Below are 19,611 nucleotides of genomic sequence, written 5' to 3'. Positions count from 1 at the left end.
ACAGAATAAGTTGGAAACTCTGGTGCGGTACTCCAGAGTAACTGAGGTTTAGGCTTAATGTTTATTGCCATTTTGAACATTGTTTAGGTTCACAAAAAGGCAACCCGGTCTCCTAGTCCTATACTACTAATTTAACATTGAGTTTAAGATTATTCTTCTCACCTTCAAGTTCTTTCACAACCTTGCTCCTCTGTATCTCACTGACCTCCTCCATATCAACACACCCACTTGTACTCTCAGGCCTTCTCATCTATTCACCTCACTACACCTCCTGCCCATTTGGCCACCATGGGGTTTAGAGCCTTCAGCATCTCTGCCCCTCGCCTCTGGAATTCCCTTCCACCAGACATTTGCAATATTAACTTGCTTTTCCTTTTCAAAACTCACTTGAAAACACAGCTTTTCACACCGGAATATCCAACATGATCACCACTCATCTGTATCTAGTAATGTTCGGTTTGTTTTTATTATTACTATTTTATTGTCTTGTAAGGTGACCATGAGTGTCCAGAAAGGCGCCCATAAATAAAATGTATTAATGTTATTAACAGCAAATGTGTTCTGAATGTATCTGCAAAACATTCAATGATAAAACATTTTATTTCCCCCTACAATATCTCAGCATAACATTTTACATTAGTTATTTTAGGCACTCACAACAAAGATCAGGGTCTTGGTTAAATATTGAAACTGTTAAATGTGACTTGATTTCACAATAATGAGAGTGACAACATGGAAGGGACCCAAACGCAGACTAAGCAGGCAGACCGGATCAGTTCAATAATTTATTGCCAAAGTAGGTATACATATACTGTACATACATAGGCTAACACGCAGGAGGGCAGACTTGATCAGGCTGGAAGCAGGCAAAAAGTCAGGAGTCCAGATTAGGCCCAGGGAGGCAGGTAACAGAGACTCAAAATCGATGACAGAAAACCACGTTGCAACTTTGATGAACTGAAAGAGGAACAAAAGGGGAGAGAGAGAGAGAGATAGATATGTATGAATGAGAGAGAGAGAGAGAGAGAGAGAGAGAGAGAGAGAGAGATGAGAGAAGTGGGAACAGGTGTGCAGATGGGTGGGGCAGTTAGGTGATGGGGAAAGGAGGGAAAGTCCGAGAGCATCTGGTGGATGGATGGAAAATGGCAAGAAAAAAACTTGAACCACAAGAATTGCAGTTTTTACTTTGTTTACATTTAACCAAAACCAGCTTCATTCCCTAACCTTAACCAATGTGCTTTTGTTGCCTGAATCTAAAACCTTGTGGCACTTATGATTGATGTGAACCACTGTCCTGGTGTCAAAGTCCTGGGTTGGGATGCTTACCATCCACTCCAATCATTTACCTACAACTTGCATGCATAATACAAACGTAGTACTTCCTTCACTCAGAAAAACACTGCCACTCAACATTATCCAAGGTGGCAATTATGTTTCCTTCATACCGTGTTTGGCAGTTGTATAAAAAGGATGCCTTTTCTCCCACACAACACTTTAGTTGTCATGTGTCTCACAATTATTGCCATGACTAACTCTCACATGGGGCTGGTACTGGGATCACTCGCCTCTCAGGTGTGTGCTTGGCAGCACAAGGCAGGGGTCTTGCTTCAAAAGTGGGCCACTGCATCCCTATTCTGGTCAGAAGTCCCAATAATTTTCTTGAACAATTGATAAGCATCTGAGATCCATTTACTACGCACAGTCCTACAAGAAACAAGAATTCTAATTACTTAATGTAGAAAGTAGACATGTACTATAGATACATAATTGTTGTAACAGGAAGCATCAGGCTTTTTAGTAATGTGTGGTCTCCATTTAAAAAACCTGAATTTATAACATTACCACATAATAAACCAGGACTGTTAGTTTTATTAGAATCAATATTGCCTAAATGAAGTGCACACTTAGAGATTAGTACGGTGAGAGATAACATACCTAATGGGAAGTGTGCACCTTCACAGTGCAGACAGGCAGTTGTGTGGAGCTGATGCAGTGAGAGAAAAAAATAAAGTGGGTTAGAGAAAAAAGTAATTGGCAATTTAGTTGGATGCAAAACAAGACATATGTTGAGCCCACAAATATGCTTTAGTGTTTTTACTCTTTGTGTCAAAAGCGCATATACTGGAGTAATCAGATTATCACTTAATGTTAGACAATTGTCCTATATGTTTTCAGTAAGTCGTTAAACATAAATGTGTAAATAACCCAACCAGACAAACTAAGAGAAAGTCAAAATCAATGTGTGCACATCTAAGGAGACATTATTTGTGCTTAATGTTTATACCCAGATAGTACAGAATACAAATAGAGGTGAAAGGTTGTGTCAAACCTGCAGTCTTAAGCACTACAAGGCATTCAGTCAGGGCCAGCAAGTCAGGAAAATAGCAGACTGGACAGCCAAAGGCCCGGGAGGGGGCATTGGATAACAGAAGGTGTGAGGCTCGGGGCAACGAGGCCAGATATAATACCACACAAGTCAGCTTGGCAGCAGGGAGAATGATACAGCCAGATGACTGCTCACAGGGCAACAGGAGAATAGAAAATATCTGAAGACACAAGACATAGGCTAAGGGACATATTGGATGGCAAAGGTGAAAAAGGAGGGAGCCTGGTTGGGGAAAGGAGATGGTTAAATTGTACAGTATTAAGCAGGTATGGTTCAAGAGCAATGCCTTGTAAGTAAACTACATGTAGAAATGCAAAGGATTCTTAGTGTAAGCAATGGGATGAGGGCTTAAAGTAAGTATTCAGAGAAGTTATCAAACAGTACTTTACATTTTTTCCAATTATTTGCCCTGTTGATTGTATTCTTCTCATCTAATATGGACCAATTTAAAAAAAAAAAAGATACCATATTAATCAAATGACATATTTGGCTGAGCAGAAAACAATACTCTTGAGGTCCAGAGTTGGGAACCACTGTACAAGGAATTACTATTGATTTAAAGATTTTTGGCCATGCTAGCGGTGTGGCTCTATGGATTGCAATATCTGTTGCTTTGGTCCAGACTGAAATGTCTCGACAACCAGTGGATTGCCAGACAATTTTGTAAAGACATTCATGGTCCTTTGAGGATGAAACCTATTTTGTTAATTGCTTGACTTTGTCTCTTGGGCCACCAGCAGGTTGACATTTCTTTTTGTGAAATGTCTAAACAACTATTTAATGGATTTCCTGAAATTTGGTTCAGATATCCATGGTGCCTAGAGCAGTGGTTCCCAACCTTTTTTCCTTGGCGCACCCTCTACTCATGTCTAAGAAAAGCTGAGTCCCCCCAAAACCGAAGTTGAGGTAACTCTCGAGATAGAGCCTTACTTTCTTTTTTGATACAGAGGAGTTATCAGCACTGTTACGTTTCTCCGCAATGTTTCACTCATAAAATAGTGATGCCGTGGTGTCAGGAAAAACGAGGATACAACAAAATATAGTTTTCATACAGACTTGTGTATACATTATATATTCTAGTGTATTATCATAATTTGTTTAGCATATGCAAATATTTTTTTTTACCTCAACCTCAAACCAGATAAAGACTTGCGCCCCCCCTGTGATCTTTGCCACCCCCCCTGGGGGTGCCCGGACCCCAGGTTGGGAACCACTGGCCTAGAGGATAAATTCTCAGGACTTGGGCGATCCCCAGATTTTTCCTTTTGCCCCACCAGCAGGTTGACGATTGTGATTTTGAGTGAAATGTCTCAACAAGCATGTCAGCCTGTCAGGGGGATTTGTAATAACTTTTGTGGTACCTTAGCTTTTGCTCTGGCGCTATTATCAGGTCAAAATGTATGACCTAATACTTGCAAACCTAATGATATTCCCATCGGCCTCTGGTGTACAAGTGTTAACTGCTGATTGGCGAATATTAGCATGCTAACATGCTGAACCATCATACCTGCTGAACACCAGCATTCGGGCAATAGCATGTAGCTGAAAGCAAAGCTGTGTCAAAGTACAGCCTCCCAGAGCGACCAGCATGGCTCTATACTCTTGGCGTTGCGTGTTCTGACACACTTGCCAATCCTTGGCGGCACATGAACACGCACCTCAGTGCTCAAGACGGCACATGTGGGTACTGGGGCAGACCCTTAGTCGTGTTAACCCATTTTAGCTGAGAAAGTTGAAACACATATCTTTGCATTCTTCAGGAATAGTTGCCGTAGAGGTGGTCTATACAGTTACACACATTTTGTCTTTTTGTGTGTTGTTGACCAGCAAGTAGCTCCACCGAAGTATTTAGGGGGTTAAATGCTTGACTCATGGGCAAAATGACAGCAGGGAGAAACTCCACTGATGAAGTTCCTGTCTCCACACATGTGGCCATCACCATGGGATCACAATATGTTAGACAGAGGGATAAGATCCTTGTCACCGTGGAAGCCGGCTGAAACAATAACTTCCGACCTCGACTGTCTTGACTCCTGCATTGGCTCCTGTGTCCCTCACAGACAGTCCCCCCATTCTTTTATGTCAGCTTCCTGTCTTGTGTCGCGCCAGAGGAGTAGACCTAGCTGGCTGCGAGCCCAAAACCTGGATTACAAAGTGTAAAACACACAAACCCACACACACAGCTGTGCACTTTCACGGTCTTCTACAGTATATAGTACGATAAAGCCTCATTCTCCTTAGGTTAGGTAGGCATCACGCCTGGCCGCCAGTGAAAGATACTTTGGGTTCATCCCCAACTTTACATTACCCCTACTCTAATCACCTTAAATCCAATGACTGTGTCCCTTTACAACCAAGGAGTCATTGTGACTGGAGGACCCTGCCCCCGCACTCCCCACACATCCCTCGCCTCCCACCCCAATCATGAAGCATGGCTCACAGCACGTACCTTGTCTCCCTCGCCTCTCTCCCTCTCATGTTGGCTCAGACATAAGCAAACAGCCCTTTGAGCAAACAGTGCAACAATTTGTCAACGTTGTCCCCAGGTTACAGTGGTAACCATGTAGTATTAAAGCTGACTCATATCAGTAATATGTACACGTAGAAAAGAATGTTTAAAAAAAAAAAATAATTAAATTAAATTAAATACATATTAGTCCTCTAATTGGGGCATCACATTTTTGGCATCATAACTGAGAATGGAAACAAGGTAAAAATACAGAAATGTTGTGTAATGTATAAATGTAAATAATCACTGATCAATATGTCGATATTGATATCAGATACAATATAATAATCATTTCTTGTTTGCACTTGCATGTGTGCGTGCCGTACATGCACCGTACATAGGCTTATGAAATAGTAAACATGCAAACGTGTGGGTTTGGTAACTTTTATCGGCGTTTCCAAGTATTTGTGTGTCACTTGACATTGCATGTTGGCTCCTGATAATGTGTATGCAAACATACTTTTACTTCCTGGCTGATGGAAAAGCCTCCTGTAGCCTCTGGAAGACACCCCTGTCCTCTATGACACACAAAAGGGACTTCCAGGAAATTTCAATATACATTTCCATTACTCTGGCCCCAAAGGGGCCATTTAGGTTCAAGGTGGGAACATGGGACATAAACACGCCTGCTTGAAGTACAGAGAATAGAATTACTACATGACATGACATCCGCACTGAACTTTAATAAATAATAATATATAATAAATAATTTACAATTTACTCTACATTTTATTATATTCTTAACTTTTATTGAATGATAACTGACAACATGAATAATTCAAGTAAATTTGATACTATGCACAGTCAGTGATGCCATCCTGGCTCCTATATTTGTCAATCTTGTGATGCCACAGAAAAAAAATTAAAAAATAAATATCTATCCATCTCTCAGCCTCGTCATCCAGGGCAGTGGCTGGTTCTATTACAAAGCCATAACTGCTGGAGCAGTTGCTCCCTGCCAGCACCCAACCCCCGCCAGCGGTCCAGAGCTTCTGTGCTAGCGGTGTAAACACCAACGCTCCCCTTTACTCCAACCTCCCAGTCCTGGCAGCACGGCTTATCGAGGTTAACTAGCTGATGGCAGCTACAGTTTGCAGCAGTCAGCTGTTAGCATTACTTTAGCAACAAGTCAAGGAATCTAATCTATCAGGAAACTCCGTAAATCACTGACCCTGCGTTCCAATAGCCATACTATCATACTATTTAGTATGCCAGAAAAAGATCAAGTATGTCCCAATACATAGTATGTCAATTGGAGTATGCCTACTGCATCCGGTCAGATGTTGCAGTATGCAAGCAAGCATGCTTTCATGGCTATTCTGACCCACAATCCTTCACGTAGCATATATGAGCAAGAGGGTCAAAATTGAAGGCGCAATGGTTTGAAATCCCAGTTGTATGCATACAGTAGGCCCTGTGCAACCGTACCTACTATGTGGCATGGTGTACTATGCAGTACATACGAATACTAAAAGCAAAAAGTATAAAAAAAAAGAAGTATGCGATTTGGAACCTAGAGTCAAGGCAGAGAAGCCGGAGGACATCAGAGGGAAAACCAGAAAACATTTTCTCCATAAAATATGATCCAGTTTCACCAAAATCAGTGGTAGTGGGAATGACCGCAGCACCATTCTCCCTATTACAAGTCAGTGTAGCATCAAAATGATTTTGAAGTTGTTATTTTAAGGTAAAATTGTTACGCAATGTTGCTTTAACCGAGATAACCCTATAAAATAGTAAATAATTGAAAATGACTTACTTTGCATTAAACGCACACAAGGAACTTCTGAAACTTCCCACACTAAACAGCACAAACTGTCTCTGTCCCTTACTGCTGGAGCTCCATGCAGTCTTAACAAGGTGCAGGCTTCAATCAAGCAATCAAGCAAGCATAGGAGGTCTGTCCAATCCCCTACTGCCTCTAACAATGAGGTCACTCACTGACTTAATTTGGGGAGTTAAAGTTATTCCTGTTCAAAGTGCTACAACTACCATTATACATGTTTACTGATCTGCTGATGATCAGTACTGATCAGTAGGCTATACATTCATAATCTCAAGGTCTAATTTTTAGATTGGGAAAAGGTTTATTTCAAAATTGTATAACTTGATTTCTGTGTGACATCATTTGACCGCTGTGGTCATTGAATGTGTCCTGGCATGTGACAGATGCCTGTGATGGTCCTAAAATAAAAACGTAATGTTTCTGACAATCAGGACCACGTAGCTCATTTCATATCTAATTTCGATATTTACACAATCAGTGTTTTTGAAAATATAGGCGACTGTAAATGACCGTTTCTTAAAACTATCCGAACAATGGATGGGAAGTGTCCACGCGGCTTTTTTGAGACATTATTTACTTGTTAGGCCAAACGTTTTATAAACAGGGATAGTCTATTATTTGGGTAACAATGAGAGAAAACTTAAGGGAGGAGGTAGTTTAGATTGTCATAGAAACAATGCAACTTTATTTTCAAAGTCATCAATAAAAAATCAAACAGCATCAGTTTTTAGAAACACCTACCGGATAAGTGCAGGAGATCCACAAAAGAGCTTCGTTTCCAATTAATGGGCAATAGACGGACCTATGGGCCAAACCGCGAGGACCCTGTGAGGGGCTATGCGGATACCGCTATGGAGTTTCCCAGTGAGTTATGGATATGATTTTTTTTCTCTGTACACCGGCTTGAATAGTTAGTCTATTTTCACGCTTTACGCAAAGGGGGACTGCATGCATGGGTTGATGTTTTATCGCTCACCGTGGTGCGTAAAAAGGCGCGTCCTCGTCCGTGCAGGCTATCACGTTATCTCTATATCCTTAGGGGAGGTAAATAAAAGGTTTTGCCAAAGCACAGCAGTGATGCAAAGTCTGGTAGGTGACTGCTCTCACCAGCAGCACACGTTTGTGACACGGACCTACATGCCGGTCGGACTAGCGCTGGGAGCCGCGCACTGGGTTGTGTGTTGGACTTATTGGATTTGACCGGTGCCTTTAACTTGAGCCGAAGAGCTTGTGCATATATTTAAACACACAATGGTTTTAAAAGATGTGGCACCTGTTTGCGAATGTTGCAGAAAACGGGTAAGAGTGAGCGCCTATAATATATATTATGTAGTCTTGTGCGTTATTTTGTGTGCATTGCCTGTGTGCTCTATATGCTCAGTATTTTAGAATACGTTTAAGTATTAACATACCCTATGTGTTTATGAGTGAATACTGAATCTTAAGATTATTTAAAGCCTCTATGGAGGTCTGGGCTTCTTTGAAATGCCTGTTTTCCTCTTTGACATGTGCCAAACTCCACATCCTCCATGTTTTAAGACCTTTTTCTGCATGCTTCATGATTGGATTTATTAACCATAGTTCATGGCAATATATTGAGTGATTCAAAAGTAAAAAGACAAATAGTAATCTTTTAATCACTATTTGTATTGACAGGTCTTTCTGACTGAAATTAAAGCAGACAAGTGTGTAGGGATTTTTTGGGATATGGGTCTTTGGGGTATTATTCCCTGCAACACAAAGGAGACAAAGCAAAATGTGTGTTGCTTTCTACTCATTCAATAGATTGTGTAGCTTCCAAAAAAAAAGCCAAATTAGTGCCAGGTGATGGACATCGAACAAACCTAATAATGGGGGGAACTGACACTATTCAGTCTCAAAAAGACAATCTTCTTAAAGTTGCTGATAAAGCCAATGCAAAGCATCATGTTGGCCCTGAACATTAACAAATAATCTTTTTCTGTCTTGTTCACTGGGAAAATACACCTTGCGACATTGTTCTCTAGCATGACACAGCAGAATGGAAAGTTAGAATGAAAAAGCTGAATCTGCAGTTTTTGACACAGTCGTCACATACTTATGTCAGCAGAAAAGACAAAAAGGTTATCAAAGGCTGACTGCTATAAGGGATTCCAGCAAAGCCAGACAGGAAATGATGTCACACCTGAGTCATCTGATAGCTACTTATTTACAACTCTGCACTTTGTCACAGGGAAGACCCATTCAAAATAGGAAGGAGGTCGCAAAGCATTCAAAAGCAACCATTCCATACCTGAGATGCACTTTAAATATAGCATCGCCTTATCAGCCCTTGACATTTAACCATTAGTACATTGAGTAGTTGGTTTAAACTGATGAGCTCTTTCTGCGCACCTGTTTTACATTAATAAGTTAAGATAGCTCATGTCAGAAGGCTTTAGCTCACGTGAGCATCCGGCCATCTCTCCAAAGCATCTGTCACATACCTGGAGTGAAGCTTGCCATTATTCAAAGCACTGCCACTTGTGGACCACTGCTATTAATTTAAAATAGCAACATGGTTTTGGCATCTGATGATTGTAGAATGGAGAGAGAGAGAAAGAGAGAGAGTGTGTGTGTGTGTGTGTGTGTGTGTGTGTGTGTTTAGATTGATACATTCTCACGTAGGCAATGGCGGAGGTGAAAAGGTCAGTGATAATCCTCAAGCTGAGTCACACACTCTTATTTAAAGTTATTTAAAGTAGCAAATGTCAGAGTGAATGGAAAAGAGGCCATTAGTTTTTTTTGTGCAGACATCACTTTGTCCTGAAACTGCCAAATAAATTGGTTCAGTTTAAAGATTAAGACCACATTGTTGATCTGAAGTTTTGCTCTTGAACAATAATGTAGAATGATCTTGTATCAAGTATCATAGGAGGTCTGAAAAAGACCACATGCACAAAGATTTAAAAGTTGTGATTTACTTTTAAGTGGAAGAATTGACAAAAGTCTATATTTACCAGTGTCTAACTAAAGTGGAGCAGCCACTTAACAGCCAACAGGATAAAAATAGGTACAGAGTAGTAGGATTTATCCCGTGTCAAATGCTTTGTAATAAATCACATTCATTCCCTACAATGCTTAGTTTGTATTCATTCGGAGTAAATAATAATTTACAACGAGCCTATGACTAACTCTTGAAAAAGCACGTCCGTAAGTAGACTAATAGTGAATGTTACACACCTGACAACAACATTTATTTGCATGCATTTGTGTGTGTTCATGTTTACAAGTCTGCAATGCTTGCTCAGCCGAACAAGCAGGCTGCAATACTGTTACTAATGCGCAAAATAGTAACTTGTGAAGTTGTTGGACACACTGTGCATAACTACCACCATGTACATACAGTTTGGAGAAAGCTCTATAAAACATGGGGTTGGTCATTGACAGTCTGCTAAATGACATTAAACATAAGTGGTTAAGCTGATTAAAGGACCACTACTAATGTAGTACTAGTATACTAGTACTAGTACTAGTAATTGGTATTATAATTCCTGACGTTATTTCTTATGATCCCTCAGTGGTAGCAAACCTGCAATATTAGTGTTTGCTGTTCAGCTCAATTTGTGCTAGTTGTCTGGGAACTTGTATCTGACCCGCCTGCTTGGGAAGATCATCTATATTTTCTATCATCCTTCTTTGTCACACAGCCAGGCTGCTGTGAAAGCATGCATTCAGCATGTGGCACAGAGGGAGCGAGGCTGGATGCCCACATGACCCACAACAGAACCACTCTCATTGTCAAGTGTGCCCTTTGAGTTCAGAGTGTGCTATGCTTTCAATTGATTTACCAAGTTTCTTAGAAGGAATGTCTAAATTTGTGAATCAGGCTGACCAATTGCCCAATTATAGAAGCACCCTGTTCTTAATAAGAGTTAAACAAGGATACAGTCATATCTGCATCGTCATGATATCTGCAGGTTTCTGTTCTTAATCCAGGATATCACGTGGCTTCTTACTGTAGGTGTCATATGCAAGTATGAAACTAAATGAATGGGATACTGATTAATCATGCTGATTTCACATGATACAGCCTGTAGTGGCAGAAAACTTAAGGTTGGGGTTTTCCTTTAACCCCTATTGCAATTTCCTATTGTCTTACCACATAAAGAGTGTGGTTGCAGTATGTCAGCCTTCTTTCCAAAAATTCTTTCAGAAAGTGTTTACCGTTCAATCTTGCTCAGAATTTATTGCGAAATAAAGTAAATTGTCCAGTGTCCATTCAGTCACTTTAAATTGTGTAGCGTTGCAGATTTCAATTATCCACTGAGGCTGAGGTCAATGACGGTATCTGCTGTCTTCTCCTCACTAAGTGCCATTCGCACCAACGTAAAGAATAGCTAACCTATGGAAGGTGCGCACTTAAACGTTAAATGATGCTCCTCTGCCCTAAAAGTCTGTAATCTGTATTTTTTATATTGGCAAGTCTGTGGCACCCAATTACAGAAATGTAATAACTACTGCAATGTTAATGAAAGACTGATCCCTGAGCAGCTAACTTATCCAGATAACAGCAATAGATTTAACTTGTGTTATCTGATAACCTAGGTCATATGACATCAATGGTGTTGATGTCATATACCATATACCCTATGTCAGTACCCCTGAAGGTCTTGGCAGAATTGTGTCTGATGCATGAGAAAGTCAACAAATGTCTTTTTCAATGAATTTCAAAAGACACAGTTGTTCCTAAAGTCTTGTGGTGCTCATACATTTGAAATGTTTTTCTCTTTGAAATCCTGGCCATCCCCGCAGCCTATCCCCTCTCCCTGTCACAGGGATAACTGGGTGTTAACTGAGATGGCCTGGAGCAAATAATCGCCCCTGGCCCCGATGTACAGCTGGCCTGTGTATAACTGCATACATCTGAACGTGAACCTTAAACTTTGAGTCTGGGGACACATCCACCCACAACTCTAGAAACTATAATTGTGTAAAAAGATGAAGTTTCTGCATTCATCTCAATATAATTGGTACTCTCACTCTGAATTAACAGTTTGAAACAAGCGTGGTGGTTTCATTAGAGACAGTGTTCCAGCCAGGCTGGAAAAGGTACGCGATCCTCCAGGATAATGACTGCTCACATACTGGTCAGAGATGTGGTTATCACTACAGTCTCTGTATTGGTACTGTATTCTTACACTAAGTAGGTCAAGTTAAACATGTCAGAGGAAGAATAGTCTTTCAAGGAGAGTTGTCAAAGCTCAACCAACAGTCATGCAGATAAACAAAATACATAAAAAAACAGACAGGCATACTCGTCTACTGGCAATGGGAAATAAGTCTATCGGCTATTTTTTTAGCAGGTTTACCGATGCTTAAAAAACCTGCATATATGCACGCACATTTTGGTGTAAAAAGGGTAATAGAAGACAACCAGCTTCACTGCTACTTTCCATAGGAGTGGTTATCATGACTTAGTTAAAGGTTATTCCACATTAATACTGCTGCTTACTTGCTACTTGCTGTTACTTGATACTTCATTTGAGTGACTGCATTTGTGTTATTTGTTGTGTCTGTGCAGGACTGCTTGCCTTGCTGTTGATGGTGTTGGAGTGGACCCGGCCAGGCCTACCGTCCCCACTGAGGCCCATCTGTGACCTGAGGGTCCTGAACCATTTCATCAAGGAAGCACGAGACGCAGAAGACGCTATGGTGAGAGGAAAATGTATGCATGCACTCAGATCTAAGAGCAGGCGCTGAGATATTGAATTCAATATTATTCACTGTATAGTGTCAAATCATATCAGAAGTTACTCTTGGGACACTTTAGAGATAGAGTAGGTTCAGAATTTCATAATTTATACAGACCCAACCATTCACCTAAGAGCAATTGCACTTAATCTGGCGGCGGCGAAGAAAGAGAGAGAATAATACCTTACCAACACAATCCAAGGCTATCTGTGAGGAGAGAAAGCACAAGGACTCCAGGGAAGAAGCCAAGTTAGTAACCTGCATTAATTTGACATAAATGCATACAGATGGATTGAGAGAGAGGATAAGCGGAGCTCAGTGTGTCATAGGAAGTCCCTCGGCGGTCTAAACCTATAGCAGCATAACTAAGGGCTGATCCTAGGTAAACCTGAGCCAGTGCTAACTATAAGCTTTATCAAAGAGGGGAGAGTTTTAAGCTTATAATGTGGTCCTGGAATCACCCACACTGAATGTTAATGCACTATTGGATAAAAGTATCACTGACATTACTTTCTTGTTTTCTTAGAAATCCTGTAGAGAAGGATGCAGCCTGTCAGAATCAGTTACTGTGCCCCAAACCACAGTCGACTTTGAAATCTGGGAGAATAAAAATGTAAGTAACCACTAAGAACAGCTGAATGTTAAAACAGCTGGCTGCAGATTTAGATTAGCTATGAAGCATAATACAAGTTCATAGACATTTGCTGCCTTTAAGTGTGTAATCGTTCAACCATAAACACCTCTCAGGAGCATACTTTATGGGGGTACCTGTACTTCTGGGACCTGTTAAGTTAATTTCTAATGGGAGAGCTGATTACCTGCTTCCTTTGTTACGTGTAGCTTCCATAATAAAACTCTTTCCCTCTTTCTTTTTTTTGGCAAGGGATCGGAGCAAGCCCAGGAGGTGCAGTCTGGGTTATATCTCTTACAACAGGCCCTCAGCTTGCTACGGGCCTCAGTCACCAACACAGCACTGCACAGCCACATAGATAACTCCCTCAGAAACCTGCTCAGCATCAATGCTGTGCTGCGTAGCCTCAACATCCAGGTGAGTTACAGCAGTTACAGAGGTAAAAATTAAAAAATAAACAGCTAAGTTTACTGGGAGCCTTTTGTCACCTTAATACTATGAAAAGAGCATAATTACAATAGTATAATAAAACATCAGCTTGAATAAACTGTCACATTCCAAATGAAATGTAATTTCCTTTAAAAGGGATAGTTTAAACCTATTGAAAGATAAACGATTGGCATGTACATGCTCTCTCCGATGAATATTTATTTAGATATCTATACTCTTTTCAATCAGGCTAGCTCCCTGAGCTAGTCAGACCTGTTCCCATGGGGAAATACCCACTTTTCCACTGCTACACTGCTGCAATTTTTGCTGTCAAACACCTCTCTAATTGGTTAATCTCTCAGCATAAATTACGTTGCTTTTACTAGCTGCTGCGTGATACAAAAGGTTGCATTTCTGTTGTGCAGCAGCTAGCTATTTTGATTAACTGTTTCATCAAAATAAAAGCAGCGCAGTTAACCAATAAAAATGTTTTCTGGATTCTTTCTGACCGCCTTCTGTTGATGGGCATATAAATTCCTTATTTTTTAAGAGGACAAACGGCCTCAGTAATTTCATCCTGTGTTTTTTGCCTTCTATTTAAGATATCGTGGTCACACTTGAGCTCAAGTTGAGATCAAGAGGGATGTCATGGGACATTCTAGTGTAAATTTAAGCCTTTCTTGACACCGCCTTGGGCACAGGAGCTGCTGCACAAGCTTGATCTTAGATTACTGATATTGTGGCAGCACGGCCTTTGAAATGATTCAGGTCCAAGCAGAGGCCTTGTGATAGACAAACTAAAGCTGAATGAACAGCCTCTGTCAAGGCTCAAGGGTCATTGAAATATTAGTTTCATCATTAGTAACAGTGAACAGGGTCTAGCACATAAAAAACAAGACAAAAATTTAATAAAAAGAACCAAAAAGTTTACTAAGCCTGGAAAGATTCTATATTTATCTTGTTGATACTAAAACAAGACAGATACGATTACTATAGTGGGATTGTGAGGATGTTACAAGCCAAAGGAAATGGCATGAAACCTTTCAGATGCATGTGGCTTTGCTTTAAAAGATACATTTTCCAAATTAAGACAAGAGCAACATGTTTCTTTGTATTGTCTTTCAGGAATATACCCCACCAGCAAGTGTAGCAGAGCTGGAGGGAACATGGCGGGTGTCCACGGCAACAGATTTGCTTCAAGTCCATGTCAACTTTCTGCGAGGCAAAGTGCAGCTCCTTCTTTTGGATGCAAAGGCTTGTCAGCAAGACGTCAGCTGATCACCCTACTCTAGACAAAGCTGATTTGTGTTTCCGAAGGCAAGAGAAGGGACACTGTTGACCTGCACGCTGGCTGCTGGAAGCAGTGCGGACAGAGAGAAAAATGCAGCTGTCCTCACATACAGGGAGGAAGCTGGAAGGAGAGGACGGTCCCAGCTAAGCTTTGGATGGACAGGAGATGATTGCACCTCGGGATGCCAATGTGAAACATGGACAATTGCAAAGCACACACTGACCAAGATGAGGCCTGTGTGAAGCACTGCTCCAAAAGCTGTTCTTCTGGCACTCTCTTGCACTTCTGTGTGTCTGTACTTGTGTGTGTGTGTATGTGTGTATATGTGTGAGAGAGTTAAGACTGCAAGTTTAAATCTATACATAGTGACAGTCACCTCTTTAGAGTGAAACACAGAAAATATTGATTGCACCTGGAAATTGGAGGTCTGCGAGTTCGCAACAGGGCATCCATTTCTAATACCACTGCAAAAAAAGCAAAAACTAATGAGGCCTCACACCACAAGCCTTTAACATTTTTCAACTATGCCTCACAGACACATTAGTCTCTTCTCTTGGATTTTTTTCAATGAATATTTTTATACATTTGTAAGTTGTGTGATTACTATTTATACAGATTTTCTACTTTTAAACTCCAGTCTTTGTATTTTTTAGCATCAGATCTTTAAGAATCTAGTCGGGCTCTCATTGCCGTTCTCTTGTGTAACATATTTACAAAGCTATCTGTTGACATCATTTACAATGGCACGCTGCTGTCTTTCTTTTATATGTACCCGACTAGCTGTTAGTTTCACATTGCATGCTCCTGAGAGAACAAATGACTATAAATTTAATCCAGAGGATCAGTTACAGTAAACTAGTGAGCAAGAGGTCAGTGAGGAGGCGGTTGGACGGTTACATGAGAACTGTGAAGCTGTTCTGTCATTATCTCTGTTTTTGTTACTGCCTAACCAACACTCAGCCAGTCTCTACACTGATAGCCAGACTGCCCGGAAAAATGCTGTTTGGCTTTTACAATTTACATCCTGTGAGGCTGTAATTGCAAAAAGTTTTCCAGTGTCTGACGTTAACACGGTCTCTTCCCTTCCTCTATTGCACGTCATCAAAAAGCAGGCAGGCAATTAGTTAGTCCTGGGAACTTGAGGCTTTCTATAAAATGGATGCTCATCTCTTTCAGCCCGGTTAAGTGCTCTTCCTTGTTTTTTTCCGTATTTCTAAATCATGTTGTGGAAGTGCAAGATGTTTTTAAGGATGTTTGTGTTTGTACATGTTTTCTTTCCTGTTATTTTGTCCCATCACTGTAAAATTTGCTATTTAAATACAAAATATTATTCTTGGATAAAGAAAGGATAGATGGAAACACAACATGGGGAAGTCTGTCCATTTCATTCATTAGCTTTGTCTTATTCAGGTCAGTGGAGTTAACAAGCAAGCTTCTGCAGTTGAACACCACCTGCAGTCCAACAATCTGAAACCACATTTGAATAGATTTAAACTACTGACATCTAGTGGACATTTAGTACAACAACAGCTGCTTGAAATGTAAATTAGGATTCCTCAGTTTTCAAATTAATTCTATCTTTAAAAACAGATATGAAATTGTAAACACTTACAGAAAATACCCATTTAAAATATATATATTTTTTTACATTTGGCACTGCCCTGAAGTAGGAATTAAATAATACCGAGGTTTCACCTGATGGACACCACTGTTGCTTCAAGACATGCAAAGGGAAAAAGGAAAAAACAGCCACAATTTGCAACAGACTTAAACACATGACAACAGAGCTTAATATATTAGTCAACTAAAGTTGTCCCAATTGGAGCAGTAGCATGCCCCATTCTGCAGACTTCTGCTGCCGTCAAAGTAAGTCTTCCACCCCGCCCCCCGCCCCAAGACCACAATGTTTTACTGGTCTCATGGTCAACCTCTGCCCGACACATCTCTATTACGGTCCCTGCGGGTCAGGGTAGAACACCTTAATATGAATGGCCGAGTTGTTGCGTGTACGCGTCATGGGCTCCCCGGCCTCGTCGGGATCTTCAGGTTCCAGGTCGTCCACGAGCTCCACCGTGGAGGTGTTGGCTGCCAGCTGCAGCGCCCCCTGGCTGCTGGCCTGCAGCTGAAGGGCGATGTTGATGGCCCTGTTGATGGCCAGGCCCAGGCCGTGAACGCAGATCTCCCTGTGACCCCCACCTTCCAGCAGCTTCTGACAGCGCGCCAGCTGAGCCCGGAAGTCAGTCTTCATGTTGACATAGACGTCGTTCCGTCTCTTTGGGAGTTTCCGGGGGAGGCGCTTCCTCAGGGTGTACTCCACTGGGTCCATCTCGACAGCCGGAGGGGTGGAGTCAGTGTGCACTGGGCCTGTCTGGATAGAGGACATTCCTGGGCTGCGTGGCTCGGTCATGTTTCTCAGTGAATATGTGCTGAGGAATAAAAGGTAGTAGACCAAAATTAATGATATGTGGTCATGATTCTCTCCGAGCTGCAACTAACAATTACTTTCATTATCTCATAATCTGCTGATTATGTTTTCAAATAATTGTTTATCTATAAAATGTACACTACAGTAAGTAGTAAATAATTCCCATCACAATTTTCTAAACCACTTGAGAATAAATCTAACAGTCCAAAACCCAATGATACTCAAGTTAATATCCCATAAGACAAAGCAAAGCAACAGATCCTCACAAATGCATTATAGCTTGAAAAATCCATTGATTATAATACAGGGTAGATACGGATTCATTTCATATCCATCAAGTTATAGTTTGAGAACTACATCCCGGATTGCTGCTACTTTAAGTGGATTTATATTTTGATAACTACTTAGGTTATATCAGCTTCTTATTTGCCACTTTACATCACTGTAAACTAAATTTCTGTAGGTTTGCATTGATTGTTGTACAAAGAAAGCTTTGGTGACATCACCTTGGGCCTTTAGGAAATTGTGATGGGGATTTTCACTATTCTCTAACAGTTTATCGACATAAAATGAATCAAGAAAACTGGCAGATAATAAAAAAATAAAGGGACACTACACAACTATGTCAGAAAATTAAAAAGCTGTACCATAACCATTTGCCGGGAGCAAAACCACCGTTTAAATCTCATAAATACACTATGTAACTGGATCTCGGAGTAACGTGCTGAGGTAACAACCTATGGGCTAGCTGCTCACACATTAGCTAGCTAGATAACGCTCCGGAGCCCAAAAGCAGTGGGTCAGTTAGCTAACCGTGTGATTTACGGTTTATCCATATGACGAGTACACTTACCTTTAGAAGATAAATTCAAGCAGCAAAGGGTGCCTTATCTCATCGCTAACGTCTGTATTTCTGTAACAGTGGCATTCGCTCATGGATGAGAACGCTTTAGCCAAACAGCTGTTCATTTCCTGTTTACCCCGGAAGTAGTAGCACGGGTAGAAATAAAACGATTATTTTACTGAAAATATCAAGACATAGAAAAATTACAATAACACTTCTCCACATAGATACCGGGCACACTGGGTAAAATGATAACTTAAAAAGTTTAAAAATAAAATATGTTTCAAATGATATCAAATAGAAAAAGTAGAGAATATAAATTAAATATAATCTTGATATTGCTAGGGGTCCTCAAACACGTTAATCTCCTCATAAACTTGAAAGAGAGTTTGTGCATGTTTTCCTTACATTATTATTTTTTAAAGTGCAGAGGTGATTGGCCGCAAAGTAAAACGTGGGGCACGTTCGGGAACGTTCCGTCCATGGTTCCGTCTCACGCAGCCTTTTGCTACGGGTTCCGAGTGGATCGATATGTTTCCTCATGTGTTCAACGGGCTTTGAGCTATGGCTTTGAGGTATGTTTTCTCTTATGAGACCTTATGAAATGTTTTGGCGTTACGTGTTTTCATTGTGATTAAAATATTCTGAATATTTACGAGCGCTTAACATGCAAACAAACTCAAAGCTTTACGTTACCTTCATTGGTTAGCATGCTAAGGTTTGCTAATAAGCACAAACACAGTAACGCTACAAATGAGACTCATGGAAAAGAAATGAGATTTGAAGTTATTTGGTCATAAATCAAAGTATTGGACAAATCGAAAATTTTTACCTGAATGGTGCTAGAGGAAAAGTTAAGGGACTGCCAAAGTTAAATTGATGGTAATCCGTCCAATAATTCTGGAGACATTTCACTAAATAAATACAGAAATCAACCTCGTGATGGCGTACAAAAGTCAGGAGGTCACAAACCCATTTGGAGTCCTCCTCTGGTCACCAATCTGTACCAAAATATTATATATATATATAATTTTATTTATTTATATAATATATATATATATATATATATTATATATATATTATATAAATAAATAAAATTATATATATATATATTATATAAATAAATAAAAAATAATAAATAAATAAAATTATATATATATATATAATATATATATATATAATTTTATTTATTTATTTAGGCACAGATTGGTGACCAGAGGAAGACTCCAAATGGGTTTGTGACCTCCTGACTTTTGTACGCCATCACAAGGTTAATTTCTGTATTTATTTTATATACACATACACATACACATACACACACACACACAGTACAGGCCAAAAGTTTGGACACACCTCATTCAATTTTATTTTCATGACTATTTACATTGTAGATTCTCACTGAAGGCATCAAAACTATGAATGAACACATATGGAATTATGTACTTAACAAAAAAGTGTGAAATAACTGAAAACATGTCTTATATTTTAGATTCTTCCAAGTAGCCACCCTTTGCTTTTTTTATTAATAAGGGAAATAATTCCACTAATTAACGCCCGACAAAGCACACCTGTGAAGGTAAAACCATTTCAGGTGACTA

The 19,611-nt window shown here is 40.2% G+C and overlaps 2 protein-coding genes and 1 long non-coding RNA gene across 5 annotated transcripts; 1 reads left to right on the top strand and 2 right to left on the bottom strand.

Annotated features, from left to right (window-relative positions):
• Positions 1-772: 772 nt before the first annotated feature.
• Positions 773-7,413, bottom strand: LOC120573628. Of its 2 annotated transcripts, XR_005641740.1 has the most exons (4): positions 6,655-7,413; positions 2,330-2,389; positions 1,936-1,984; positions 773-1,704 (listed from the first exon to the last, which is right to left on the bottom strand). It is a non-coding gene; the product is annotated as an uncharacterized LOC120573628 (long non-coding RNA). The 2 variants fall into 2 exon arrangements; XR_005641739.1 differs by lacking the exon at positions 6,655-7,413 and having other exon boundaries at positions 2,330-2,417.
• A 29-nt stretch (positions 7,414-7,442) lies between these two features.
• On the top strand, positions 7,443-15,139 carry epoa (erythropoietin a). 2 transcript variants are annotated; one of them, XM_039823461.1, is made up of 5 exons: positions 7,443-7,545; positions 12,224-12,354; positions 12,920-13,006; positions 13,277-13,441; positions 14,579-15,139. In XM_039823461.1, the coding sequence occupies exons 1-5, from the start codon at positions 7,467-7,469 to the stop codon at positions 14,729-14,731; spliced, it is 615 nt and encodes a 204-aa protein (XP_039679395.1). In that variant the 5' UTR covers positions 7,443-7,466; the 3' UTR covers positions 14,732-15,139. The 2 variants fall into 2 exon arrangements, with proteins under 2 accessions (XP_039679395.1, XP_039679396.1); XM_039823462.1 differs by lacking the exon at positions 7,443-7,545 and adding an exon at positions 7,715-7,980.
• A 971-nt stretch (positions 15,140-16,110) lies between these two features.
• On the bottom strand, positions 16,111-18,864 carry pop7 (POP7 homolog, ribonuclease P/MRP subunit). Its single transcript, XM_039823463.1, has 3 exons — positions 18,846-18,864; positions 18,023-18,141; positions 16,111-17,170 (listed from the first exon to the last, which is right to left on the bottom strand). The coding sequence occupies exon 3, from the start codon at positions 17,149-17,151 to the stop codon at positions 16,693-16,695; it is 459 nt and encodes a 152-aa protein (XP_039679397.1). The 5' UTR covers positions 17,152-17,170; positions 18,023-18,141; positions 18,846-18,864; the 3' UTR covers positions 16,111-16,692.
• Positions 18,865-19,611: the final 747 nt, after the last annotated feature.

The sequence above is a fragment of the Perca fluviatilis genome, chromosome 14, assembly GCF_010015445.1.
Source record: "Perca fluviatilis chromosome 14, GENO_Pfluv_1.0, whole genome shotgun sequence".
Lineage (NCBI taxonomy): Eukaryota > Metazoa > Chordata > Actinopteri > Perciformes > Percidae > Perca > Perca fluviatilis.
Note: the sequence above shows the minus strand (reverse complement) of the source record. Positions and strands in the feature narration are given on the sequence as shown.

Excerpts from the sequence above, each read along its gene's own strand:
- pop7 (XM_039823463.1), bottom strand. The coding sequence starts at position 17,151 with ATGACCGAGCCACGCAGCCCAGGAATGTCCTCTATCCAGACAGGCCCA.
- epoa (XM_039823461.1), top strand. The coding sequence starts at position 7,467 with ATGGGCAATAGACGGACCTATGGGCCAAACCGCGAGGACCCTGTGAGG. Across the intron at positions 7,546-12,223 it reads TACCGCTATGGAGTTTCCCA|GACTGCTTGCCTTGCTGTTG; the intron begins GTGAGTTATGGA and ends GTGTCTGTGCAG. Across the intron at positions 13,007-13,276 it reads AAATCTGGGAGAATAAAAAT|GGATCGGAGCAAGCCCAGGA; the intron begins GTAAGTAACCAC and ends TTTTTTGGCAAG.